The sequence below is a fragment of the Peromyscus eremicus genome, chromosome 11 (genome assembly GCF_949786415.1).
Source record: "Peromyscus eremicus chromosome 11, PerEre_H2_v1, whole genome shotgun sequence".
Lineage (NCBI taxonomy): Eukaryota > Metazoa > Chordata > Mammalia > Rodentia > Cricetidae > Peromyscus > Peromyscus eremicus.
Genome location: NC_081427.1, coordinates 28,735,599 through 28,748,209, shown reverse-complemented (window position 1 = coordinate 28,748,209; position 12,611 = coordinate 28,735,599). Strand labels below are relative to the sequence as shown.

The following is a 12,611-nucleotide window of genomic DNA, read 5'->3' as shown; positions in this document are numbered from 1 at the left end:
GGGAGAGCTCTCTTCCTAAAAGCATACAATCCTACGTGAGGTTAGCGGTGTAGCTCTCTGTGAATGGAAGCACATGCTTACTCTGGGTTCAAGTCCCAGCATCATGCCCTCCCTCCAAGCCCCCAAAAAAACCAACTCAGTGTGAAATGAAAATTTAATTTTCAAGTAATCAGAAGGGCCTTTTACATATTCAACACATTGCTGTTTAAATAAAACAAAAAACTAAAATTTACTCTAAAAATCAACATCATCAGAGTCTGTTGACTTCCTTGAGAAAGGTATTGTTATGAGTGAGAAGAAACTCAAAACGAGATTCAGGCAAAAGTTGCCGGTTCCTCATTGTGCCTTCTGCTCCCATGTCCTAAGCTTGCACAGTCAGTGAGTCATTTCTACCCACTTCTGTTCCTTCAGAGTCTCCACTCATTCAAGTACATGTGTCTCTGCGTGCTACAAATATTATAGCTTACTCCTTCTTCTCTGACATTCAGTGAGACCTTCCAATACTAGATTCTCAGGCTCCTGGCACAAGGATCCTGAGAGTTTGTTTATGGGCCGGATGCCCCATCTAAGAGCCAGGGCTGGCCTGGGAGGCAGTGGCTCTCATTTTTTTTTAAGAGTCCGAATCCCAGCTGCCTCTTTCAAAGCCCCTGCTGCTCAACACGCCACCATCTGAACTTCTGTTAAACTGAAGGAGAGGTTTGAGGCCAGAAAGATTAAACACCAAAACCTTGCTCCATCCCTTTGGGTTTGATGTGAGGATTGTAGATGGTATGGGATAAGAATGTGCTTTGAAAGCTGAATGGCTCATACAAATAAAAGCTTTGGGTATTTCATCTGAAATAAATCCAAATTGTGAAAGGAGACAGAATACCTGAGTTTGCTTAATTCTAGCCCCCAAGTGTTTTCTTTATATGGGTTTCCTTTTTTTTTTTTCCCAACAGGCCCACACCTAAAGCTTACCCCCTCTTAAATCTTGCAGTGATATCAGCAAGGAACTTAAAAACAAAACAAAAACATACAGTTCAGAGAAGCAAATTGATATAACCTTTATGGGACAGAAATTATACAGACTTATCAGAACTTCTTCAGACTCAGTAAGTTCATTTCTAAGGATATAATCTACACATCTATTTTACCAGCATGAAATAATAACATGATATTTACCCAATACAATATTATCCACCACAGTGTTTTTACAATGATATATAAAGGTTAAAACAATCCAAATGTCCATCAACTAGGGATGCTTAAAAAATTATGGTACCCACATACTCCATAGCTCAGAGAGAATGAGGAACTTCTACGTGTCAGTAAGGAATAACATCCAAGATATAGGGGAAAATAGAAAGGCAGAAAGCAAAATTTTTATACCATGCTATTATTTGTGTATAAGAGGAAAAAAACACTCCAGAATTATAAAAAAGAATAAATATATTCTTATTTTTTTGTTCACTAAATTTCTCTAAAGACATACGAGAAAGGTCTAAACCATGAAGACTCTCAACTTTGAAAACACTTACTGAATTTGTTCCTACATTACCTCTTTATTTCTAAGAAGCTGCTTTTTCCTTCTGAGTTGGTTTCTCCTGAGTTCTGCTTTAGATGGGTTCAATGAGGACTTTCCTTAGTTTGAACAGCAGAGAGAAAGGCTCTAGGTGGAGCTTGGTAAGTGGATCACTTGGACCAACATCTCTCTTTTTCTAGAGGTCAGGAATGGAATCTAGAACAACCCTGAACTCAGCTGTGGTTGCTGGCTCATGGGTTGCTTCATCACTGAACCCTTCAACTAGAGGTACCCACACGTGCCAACTTAAATTACAGTACCTCACCCAGCAAAGGCGGGATGCTCCGCCACCACCCGTCGACTTGTGAAAAGCACCAGAGTGGTGGAACTGATAGCATAGTAGGAGCTTTGCTGAATAAAGAAGTTTTAGTTTGCTGGCAGTATTGCTCATTTTCCTTAAACTTAAAAATGAAAGTCTAAGAAAGCAAAGACGAATCAGCAGCAGAGAAAGGGCAACTGTGATCACAGGCCTCTGAAAAGTTCCGTCTTGACGCCTTCACTTTCGAATTCACCAACAAGAACAAAGGCGATGTGGGTCACAGGCCATCTCTGAAGAGACCCCTAAATCTTGATGCTTTTCGTTTCGCATTCATCAATAAGCTGGAAACCCCAGCTAGCCTGTCAAACACAGGATCCCTGGAGTCTGTCCTTCTTGCTGTAATGATGGGCTTAAGGGATGCAACGTGAACAACGTGGGCCACCCTTTTGGAGTGAGAACTGCCCATCTCTACCCTCATTAGGGATAATTGCGCCTCTTCTTACAAGGTTCTCTCGCTAACAAAGCCCTGTCCTTAGTTGGTGGCCTGGAGGCCTAAGAAGGGGAACCTAAGAAGTCTCTTGGGGAGAGGAAGAATGGAGCGTGGCTTCTCTGGAGACAAGAACTCAGCCTTGAAATTTGAAACTCAAAACTCGATTGTGCTTCTCAATCTGCTGCTTCTAATTTCCTCTTGGATCCTTGATATCGTACACACACGAGGAAAAGAGGGAGCGCCTTCCCCTCCCTGCCTCAATCTATCTCTGGGTGTATCTTTCTCATCTAAACCTTCCTACTTGGCACTTTTATCCTTCCCTTTTTTTATTTCAAAACTTCTTGAGTATCTCCCTTTCATTCTTTAGTATGTGAATAGTTCATTAGGATATTTAACTTTTTTAGAACTGCAAGAACTAAAAATTACATTTTTTAGTTTACATATATGAACGGAAGGCATTTTTGCTGTATAAATCTACTGAGTGACTCTGTGTTCTTCCTTGAGCTGAGCAATTAAGCTTGAAGAGCATACCTTTTGATTGGTCATAGCCATGTGACTACTCTTGGCCTAGAAAACAAGTTCCGGGCAATTTTGATAGCCCTAAACCTTGACATAAAACTCATATTTCTTACACTTAATGAGTCTAATGGCTAAACTTGCTGCTCTGAATGCTTGCTGTGTTTCCTCATCTCCTGGCAATAATACTGCATCGCAGCTGCCAGACCGAATACCTGATGAGTGATAACATCCCAGTGCTCTCACACCTGGAACGTACAACTTGGAAAAGACGGTGCTTAAACTCTGGTTGCCTCCCCTACACAACGTGGACTCTTTACAATCTTGTTTATATGAGTCCAAAAACAAAGACTCCCTATGTTCTATTGCTGAACCTTGATGGATGAGTACAGGTGGGTTTTGTAGTATGCTTCCCCCCATGTCCTTAAACCCTGGATAGGAAACATCTATCATCAGACACATGGCCAGATACATGATGACTTTCTAGAAGTCACAAGGAGATAAGGCTTGTTTCAATGGAGAAACTGGCTCCATGGAGTAGGAAATCATCCGGCCCAGGAAAAGGGTTCTGCTGTGGTCAGTGTTGGTATGGAAATAAACACTGTTCCATACGTCCTAATAATTTAGAGGAAGCAAAAGCATGCTTCAATATTGTAACGTAAGTGCTAGAAGTGGACATTAGTTCATGCTTAAGTGTTGAGGAGAAATGAGGCCAAGAGATTGGTATTCAATCATCAAGTAAGTGTGTGGAGAGCAGGGGCTGTATCCAGGACCTTAAGGTTCTCAGTGTTTCTCAGCTGCATGCTAGAGATCTGCCAAAAGGAACCAGACTGTGGGTGGGCTGGCTGTGGCTTACCTACTACAGGGAATAAATACGCACTTCGTAAACTTCGTAAACTGTAACCTACTGAAAATGGAAGGCATTGTTATTGCAGGTAATTGTTCTGAACAATCTGATCCCCCACTCAAAAGGAAAATTCGAAACTGCATGCTCAGTTTTCTCTATATCTGAATTAACAACAAGGAAAACATAGCAAAGTAAAACCCCGAGATAATCTAAGAACATCAAGTCTTCAGCCTCCACATCAAAATAACCTGACCCAACTCTCTGGGGAAGCAGTAACATTTCTCTCGCCGCTCTGTTCCTCCTGCCAGCCCCAACTCCGATGAGCGGTAGACACAGAAATACTAGAGAAAAGAAAGAGTAGGGTGTGTGTGAGAGATTTAGTTCTCCCTCAGGCCTCGAGTGGTGTGAACCAAACCCAAACTCTTGACTATGGCGCATTTATTAAAAGCACCACTCCCAGCAATGACCAGCTTTCCTGGGCCAGTCACTTCCTGTCAGGAGCTCCCTCCACTGGGTAGGCTGTGCTCTGATAATGGCTGCCTGGGGATTCTCTCTGGTTCTGCTCAAGAGGCCATGGTAGAAAGGGTCAGATTGTGACTGGGTCACTCTCTGGCTTTCATTTCTGCCTCTCAAAGCCCTTCACAACGATCAATTCTCTTTCTACTCTCTTGGCTCTCTTCTCCAGCCAAGGAAATCCAAACCACATCTCTTAAGCCTAAACCAGGTTAAGTGTCTTCTCTCATCCCCACGCTTCGTTCTCCTAAAGCCCGGGGTCTGGCTTTTCTAGCTCACGAGACCTACCAAATCAGTGCATAATATGGATCTCTGCCATGGTAACAAGCAAGCAGAACACAGCTTTGCATTTCCCATGGATACACTTCGGGCAAGCACATAGCGAAACCATTTAAGGTTTTATGGCTTGCACGAGGCCGAACTTGGATACAGAACTGGGAAGAGAGCTTTTATATGTAAAGAAACGGAGGCTTAGATCCAGAAACTGGGCTATAGAGCTAGGTTGTCTGAGTCCAGAAGCCAGAGCTCTGATCTCCATTGTTCCTCACGGGACCATCAGTGCAAAGCTGGTGTCTTCCTGGAACACTTTGTGAGACTGCAGGAGACAGAGACAGGTTCCGTGTGCAGTTGGCATGTGTGTGGACATTTGCAGCGTCAACTCTGATCATCTTTCTGCAGTTCGGCTTCTGAGTGCGTGTGTGCGTGCGTGCGTGCGTGCGTGCATGTGTGTGTGTGTGTGTGGGTGTGTGTATGTGCGGGTGGACCCAGTCCTTCCTCCCAATCCCTGTGTTACTTCGCTAGAGCAAGGACTGTAAATCATGGCTTCCTTTCCTTCCTAGTCCTCAGCTCCAAGAGCCTCCGATTAATGGCAGCATGGGTGCCTCTGGCAATGTCAGGGGAGGGCTGGCCAGGGTTATCATCCCTCCCAGCTTTCTGAAGTTCTGTTGGCACTTTCCAGAAGTGTTGAAGAGATCAGGGAACCTAAAACCTGTCTACTATTCTTTGGATTCCTGTTGTGCAGCCTGGCTGGAGATGTTGATTGCCAGGGGCTTCAGGAAGCAGAGTGACATCAGTATGGGTATCAATCTGTGCCCACTCCCTGACTCAAGCAGGTGACAAGTGTGGTCTCACTAGCAGTCTCCTTGGGCCTCTAACTGAGAGTAAACAATGTTATATCCATATGGCTTACTCTGTTTGGCTAAGCCAGCCAACTTGAGCAGGGCCCGTGTCTGAGGCTCAGAATCCATGGCAGCATTTCTGAAAGATGACCACTTTCAGGCCTGAACGAAGGACCAAGCTTACACAGGACAATGGCCTGATGCACTAATTACTCATAATCTAAAGCCATCCCCATGCTCCACAAGGTGATAGGAATACCCTCCAAAAGTGAATCCCGTCCACTGTAGGATCCAGGATGTGCATTCTGACTCAGACTCAATGGGAGCCCAGACAGCTTATTAGTGGAACACACTCTGATTCCTGGATCTTTCTCCTGTTTTCTAACCCTTGTATTCAACCTCTTAGTCATCTAAGAATAAGGCCACCATCCTCTTTCATCTAGTCACCAAGTCTCATGAATGACCTTTCTAATGACCTCAGTTTCTCCTCATTTCTCACATGGAGAACTCAACGCAGGTCTTTAGCTAATCGACAGCACAACAAGGATGAGCAATCCCTGAGAGCAGGGACCAGAATCAGGACACAGAACAGTGTGAATGCCAGTATGAAGCTGGAGCCACACGAGTGAGCTCACACATGCGTGTGATGGGCTCTCTGACTCTTGAACCGGAGTGATCCTTTGGCTCCAGCATCCTGAATGCTGTGACCACAGGTGTGTGTCACTATGTCTGCCTAGAATCATCAATAGGCATGGACACTGAGTGTCTGTGCTTTCGTTTCCTCATCTACAGAACAAGAGTAAGAATGGTGCTCCCCTCCCTGGGTTAGTGTGACATTGAAGCAAAGTTAATCCAGAGGAGGGTGTGGCGACCACCATGAGAAGTGGCTGACATTGTTAGCTGAATCTGACTGTGATGAAAGCTGAGGACACCAAGCTTCGGAGAGATAATTAAGTACTTTGTTTAGGATTACATACATGTAGAATAATACAACTACTGTAGGAATCCAGGTACATTTTTTATCAAAAGCTCAAACTCAGTTATTATTAATTTGGTACATTGAAGGGTTCCCAAAGGAGGTGTTATGAGAAAATGGAACCTCTGGGGTACCAGCAGGCAAAGAGGGCATCTACTATAACAAACTGTGCATGCTATCTTGTTTTAGAGGTTCAGATTACAAACTTCTCTATTATAACCTTTGGCTCTGCTATATTCCCCATTCATCTGACTTTTATCCATCCTTCCCAGTAAACTACCCAAGATCTGGAAACCCACTGCAAAGCACAGGACCAATACACAACCTTCAGCAATGGTTAAATTGGTGAATAACATTGAATTCTTAAATAAGTAATTTAACTTATTACTTTAGTAGAGAGAAGGTAACAGTTCATAGTATATGTATAAATGAGATACAAAATTCAAACTATACCAAAACTTAATCAGGGGAAAGTAATATCCCATCCACCTAAATCCCAGATACCCATCTCCCATTCCAAGAGGCATCCACAATGGCCACTTTCTGGAGATGTTATTGAATTACACTGAATTTTTGTTTGCTTAAGTTTATTGTCAAAAGAAGTTAGAGAATGGGAGGAAATGATTTATAAAAATGTAGTCAACATATTTTCTTTTCTGAGAAGTCAATTTCTTTCAAACTCAGGTGAAGGCTATGCTGATGTCAACTTACTGTGTGTGTGTGTGTGTGTGTGTGTGTGTGTGTGTGTGTGCGCGCGCGCGCGCGCGTCTGCAGCAAGATCAGCAGTAAGTGAAGACACTACTTGTACAAGCTCCCTCAGGCAAAAGAGGGAGCTTGTGCTGATCTAGGCATCGCTATGTTCAGGTTCCCATCCCTTGCACTTAATCTCATGTGTTGCTCGAATCATGTGTTGAGGATCAGGCAAGTTTATTAGGGTACATGATATATCACCACACTTATGACCCTTTACTCCTGGTTATTTTGTTGTGAAAACACACTCCCTTGACACGGTCACATTCTGTGCCTTTCATAAGACAAAGAACTTTCTTTTAGCAAGATGCAAGGTCACTGTAACATAATCAACCCCGGTTGGGAATGACAAAGTGCTTTCTAGATGAAGGGAAACAGCGACCCCTCTTTTTAGTGTGTTCTTTCTCTCAAACAAATGTGTGCAGTAGCCCAGGAAAACACACGCCGTCAAAGGCTTTGCACACAAACTCTTCCGAAGGGACTCGGAGCTTGGTGCCATATCTTCTACCACCCTGCCAATTCCCCCAGGTCATATGAGGTTTTGTCACAGCACAGCGCACTCACATCTTGCTGCTGCTTAGAGATGACACCCAACTGCACGTGTTCATACTTGCAGATAGGATGATGAATTAACTACACTTCTCTGTTTTATTCTGGAGTCATGGATTCCCACGTCTCTATCCCTAGTCCATGATATTTTTGTCTAGTTTTCGTTTTCACATCAAATGCATATTCACCTTATTAAAAAAAAAAAGCAAAACAAAATGAATTGGATAAACTTTTGAGCACCTTTTCCTGAGAACTGACAACGCCTAAGAATTTGGAAACTAAAACCTATGGTTCTCAGTCAGGTTTTGGGGAAATGACTTCTTTTTCACTTGCTAGCAGCTGTCTTGACTCCTTTCCCCGTAAGAACTGATGTCCAGACATATCCCTTCCCCATTATTTTGTTTAGGGCTTATATAGACTTGGACTCCAATGACAAGGGGAGCCCTTGTTTCGGCTGGGTCCTCTGAGGAAGACACACCAAAAGATAACCAAAAGGCTCCTTCCTTTTCTCCTAGATCTGTTTGCTCATAAGCTGTGTGTTTGCTATTCAGGACCTTTGGTGGAAGCTTGGTGGTCCCTTCTGACTGTCAATGAGCTTTTTGTGTTTCTTTGTCAGTGCCTTCTTGCTGCTTCTAACTCCTCAGTTTCCACTAGCAAAGCCAACCATGAGGGCATCCAGCCAACTTATCTACCCCAGCCCCGCCAAGTCGGACTGCAGTTCTCACCAATCTGAGGAAAGGCCCCACTGGGCTAGGAAGTGAGTGCGCTGGAGAAAACAGACCCTTAATTCCTGGCGTTTTCTTCTTGTTAGGAGCGATGCTATTTCTCTGTATTTAACAACTTCCTTCTCTATTATTCTGCCTTCCATGCTCATGTTCTACTCCTTTCCATTCCTTTATTCTTTAATGGAAATCTTTTCGTCATACGGATTGAAGTCTTGTTGTTTAGAACACCATTTTGAATAGCTCCTTCTGTCTCTCTTCCAACCATACTGAGCTCCATACATATTATAGTCTTGCCAAGCAAGTGGTTATTTAATAATTAATTGGGTGTGAGGGATGAGACTTAGTTGTAGAAGCATGATCATTCTCTTCCTTGAGTTTAGTTGAATCAGTCAAATGGTAGAGTGCTAACGCACTCCACATGCATCTAGCATGTGGCCTCACTGGCCCTCATACCATATGACATTTTCCTTCTTAGCATTTCTCATACAAGTTAGTAGCCAGCAGAACAAGGGCAAGATGGCTCTTTCCTTATGAGGACAGTGTCTGGCACTAGACTGACTTTGCTTCTCTTCTCTAGCATAGTGACTTTGGGCCCGCTGCTTGATCTCTTTGTGACCAGTTTCATCCGTAATATGAGGATGTCTGTAGTATTATACCCGTCATCATAAGTGAGAGCACGCGAGACCCTACCTGGCGAGACTAGTCTCATGTAAAGACTCTATTATGCTGTCTTTTGGCTTGACAACAGCTGGGATTCAGGGCCTAAAATAAGGCAAGAGTATTGCAGTTTGCATTGACTCCCAGGACCAGGACACAGTGTTGACTCTTCTTCCTGGAATGGACTCATAGCTGGGAGCCTACTAGGTAAAGCCATTAATTCTCCGGCTCCATCAGGACAAGTCACCTGCAGTATTTCTATAACGAATCAGAAACTCACTAATCAGCCATCACTGAAAAGGGCCAGAGGTGCTAAAATGGGATAAATCTAAAGTTTATGACAAACTTTTCTCTCTGGCTGTATTTCTCTCTGTCTGCCATTATAAAGTCAACTTCCTTGACAAAGTTATGTCTATATGTTATACATGTTTCTCAATTTTTATGAAGTCAGTCATTCTTTAAAATTTATGGATTTCTTGGCTAGTTACAAAGCAGCAATTAAAATTTGACATGAATGCCTTTTGGTGGCAAATTGGTAGAAACTTACTTTAGGACTTAGTATGCTGGTTTATATGTTTCCAGCCTAAGGATGTCTACACTGGTTTGGACAAAAATTCCAGAAACCTAGTTTTTTTTTTTTTTTTTAATCTGTATTTTAAGGTACGATCTGTGTTGTCTATAAGTAATAAACTAAAACTTCAAATAGCCATAAACCAAACAAACCGAAGTTTTATTAATACAGATTGCTGTCAACCATTCTAAATTAGTAAGGGACTGAAATATTTAAAAAGTGACGTAGCTAGCTATGGCAGGCGCTATGAGGCGATGAATGAAAGAGACCTGTGTTAACGTTTTCCCAATTTACCTTCCCAAGTCACTGAATGAGAGCATGCAAACACAGGCCGACTTGACTTCCATTTTTAAGCACGGGACACTCAGCATCGAGTCTGCACTAGCTAGGGTATAATTACTACTAGAGGTTCACGATTCATCTTGGGTTCACTAATTGTATAAATCAGTTCTAAGTAAAAGTGGCATTGTATAAGGATTCTATTTTGGCCAGGTCTAGCCTGCTTATTTGTTTTTGTTAGTATTTAACTACTCATGCTGAATGATTCAGTTATCACTCCTTTATCCTCACATGACTTGGGAAAGCATTTATTTCTCTTATCTTATCCACACAACCAGTGGATGCGCACAATGCTTACCGACAATTCTTTCTGATTAGCATATATATGACTCCCAGCAAACTGTTTTTTCTTGTGTGGGAGGAGGGCAGGGAACTTCTTCAAAAGCAGAGGAGACCCTGAACTATCAATTTGAATACCTACAATCAGTCTATCTGATAACACTCCCTGGCATTCAAGTGTCCCACAGAAACAGGATACAGGCTTTTGTAATTTGGGTTTTGGTCAGATGACTCACCCACAATGACCGCGGTGACAGTGAGCAGCACAAAAGCATTCCGAAACAGGTAACTTTTAACATCCTCCTTGGTGATGTTCTGGACTTTCTTCTTTGCCAAAAGTGTACGCTTGCGGACTCCTTGCTGGAATCTCTCCATCCTGCCCCCCATCCTGGGCTCTTCTCCGTTGCTTTTTGTCATGTTTTATCTTTCTAGGAATACAGTGTCCTTTACTTCAGGGTCTTGAAATTGTCCCCAGAAAGTGAAATCTCCTCTTTGGTGTTAGAGAATACCACTAGAACGGGAGAGAAAGAGATAAAAGTTACAGCTTCCTGGGCTGAGAAATCAATGTTGGCTCATGCCAAGGTGGGCACTGGGTTAAACTGAACTAGAAATCGAAGATTGGAGAGCTACAATATCAGGCTAGATTGTGTTTATTTTATTGGACTATGTGCACAAAAATGGACATACAATTAGAATAGATGGGCAAAAAATTGTGTTCCGATTTCCAATTTGCTCTTTCCCCTCAGTGAGTGAGGGGTTCTTCAGAGTTGGACATGATCGAGCACCCACGCTTCCACTCTGTTCCTCAGCGCCTAGCCAAGTGCTTTGCACAACCCACGCACTCAATAAGTGCCCAACTGAGCTGAACACACAGAAAATTCTACTTGACAAGCACCTGTCTTGTATGTGGTTGAAAATATAACTATATCAATAAAAATAATTGAGATAATTGAGATATTGACATGTGGCTATCGATAGATGTAGTGAATCATTGGTTTTATTTATTAATTTCACTAAGAAAGAAATAGGAACAGATTAACTTGTAAATATGGTCATAAAAAGAACATATGTGCCCAGGGGACAGCAGAACTGCATTTGAGGCTTTTACAGGGTAACTTTTTCCATGAAATAAGCACATTGCCCTAGGCACATCTACAAATTATCAGAAATCATAATCCATTTCCATATTATTAGAAGCAAGAGCATAAAGCAACATTTGTGTTTATGGCAAACCCAAAAGTCGCGCGAGTCTTCTGGGGAGACCATCACTGCCGTCTCCGTATTTTGAAATTTAGGATTTCTCGAACAGATGAGGAGAGAATCCAATTTTCATTCCAAACATTACAGCGTGTGGTTTCTGGTTTCTTTAAAGTGCTCTTAGGTTATTCAAATACAAACGTCTAAACCACTTTCCTTGCTGGAAATCATGGGCTTCCTCCTGCTGCTGTGCAAGATTCTTAATCCCTAGTCTTTGGCGGTGATCAGTTTTGCCTGTGGACGTGTGTATCTGGCAAAGCCAGAGCCAGCGTGTGCGTCTGTGGGGGAGGCAGCTGCAATCCAGCTACTCTCTGGCTTTCGGCAAATGCAAGGGTGCAAAAAAAAAGATTTAACAGTTTGACTTTTAAATAAAATTGCAGGTTGAGGTCATTGATAGTAAGACCTGCAATGTGTTTAAGACTTTACACTAGATTAAAAAGCTTAGAGAGTGTGGAAGAAAAGGAGAGAGGAAAGCCCAGATTTTTTTTAAACTAACAGTTCTGATGTCCTTAAACCGTCAGTTCCCCTTAAAATACACCAGCTCAATCTTGATTTCACTTCTAGAGCTCGGACCTCCATTTACCCCACCCCCCGAGTCCACCTTGAACCACTGGATTTCAAATCAAGAGCGGACTGGGCTTGGCTAGTTAGCACACGCTGGCGGCACTCAGTCCTAACAGGATCTTACCTACCACCATGGCTAGCTTTGCTCGGCGGCGAACAGAAAAGTGGGACACGAAACGGAGCCCCGCGGGGTACCGGAGGCTGCGCTTACCTTTTCTGAGTCTGTGGCCGGTGGAAGACACCCCAGGCAGTGTCAAGGTGAGTTCCCCCGCAGGTAGCTCGGAGTAACAGCTGAGCGAGCGAGCGAGCGAGCGAGCGGCGGGGCAGGCTGGCCCTGACAACATGCATGTGCTCTGAAACCGCCACTTACTATCAAGCAACTTAAGAAAAGAGGCGGAGCCTGGGCTGGGGAAAGGGGGAGTGGGGAAATGGAAGCAGCAGGGGGAGGAGGGGAAGCCGGAGCTCTCCGGAATATTGATTAATCTTGGCACACCAGAAGCATGCTCGCTCGCTTTGTTTTGCTCCTTAGACCTCTTTCACGCTTTGTCAGTTCACTTTTATTAGAAATGCAAAATCAGAACCTGGAGAAAAATCGAAAACTAAAGCGCACACACACACACTTGGACGCTCCGAGTCC

General features: G+C 43.2%; 1 protein-coding gene across 1 annotated transcript in view; it reads right to left on the bottom strand.

The window, feature by feature from the left end:
• Nucleotides 1–12,331, bottom strand: part of Slc1a3 (solute carrier family 1 member 3) — a 78,785-nt gene extending 66,454 nt beyond the window's left edge. Inside the window, exons 1-2 of the mRNA XM_059276490.1 lie at nucleotides 12,186–12,331; nucleotides 10,390–10,664 (exon numbers count right to left, since the gene is read on the bottom strand). Of these exons, the coding sequence (XP_059132473.1) occupies nucleotides 10,390–10,570 (181 nt within the window). The 5' untranslated portion in view covers nucleotides 10,571–10,664; nucleotides 12,186–12,331. The remainder of the gene's footprint in view (nucleotides 1–10,389; nucleotides 10,665–12,185) is intronic.
• Between the last annotated feature and the right edge of the window lie 280 nt (nucleotides 12,332–12,611).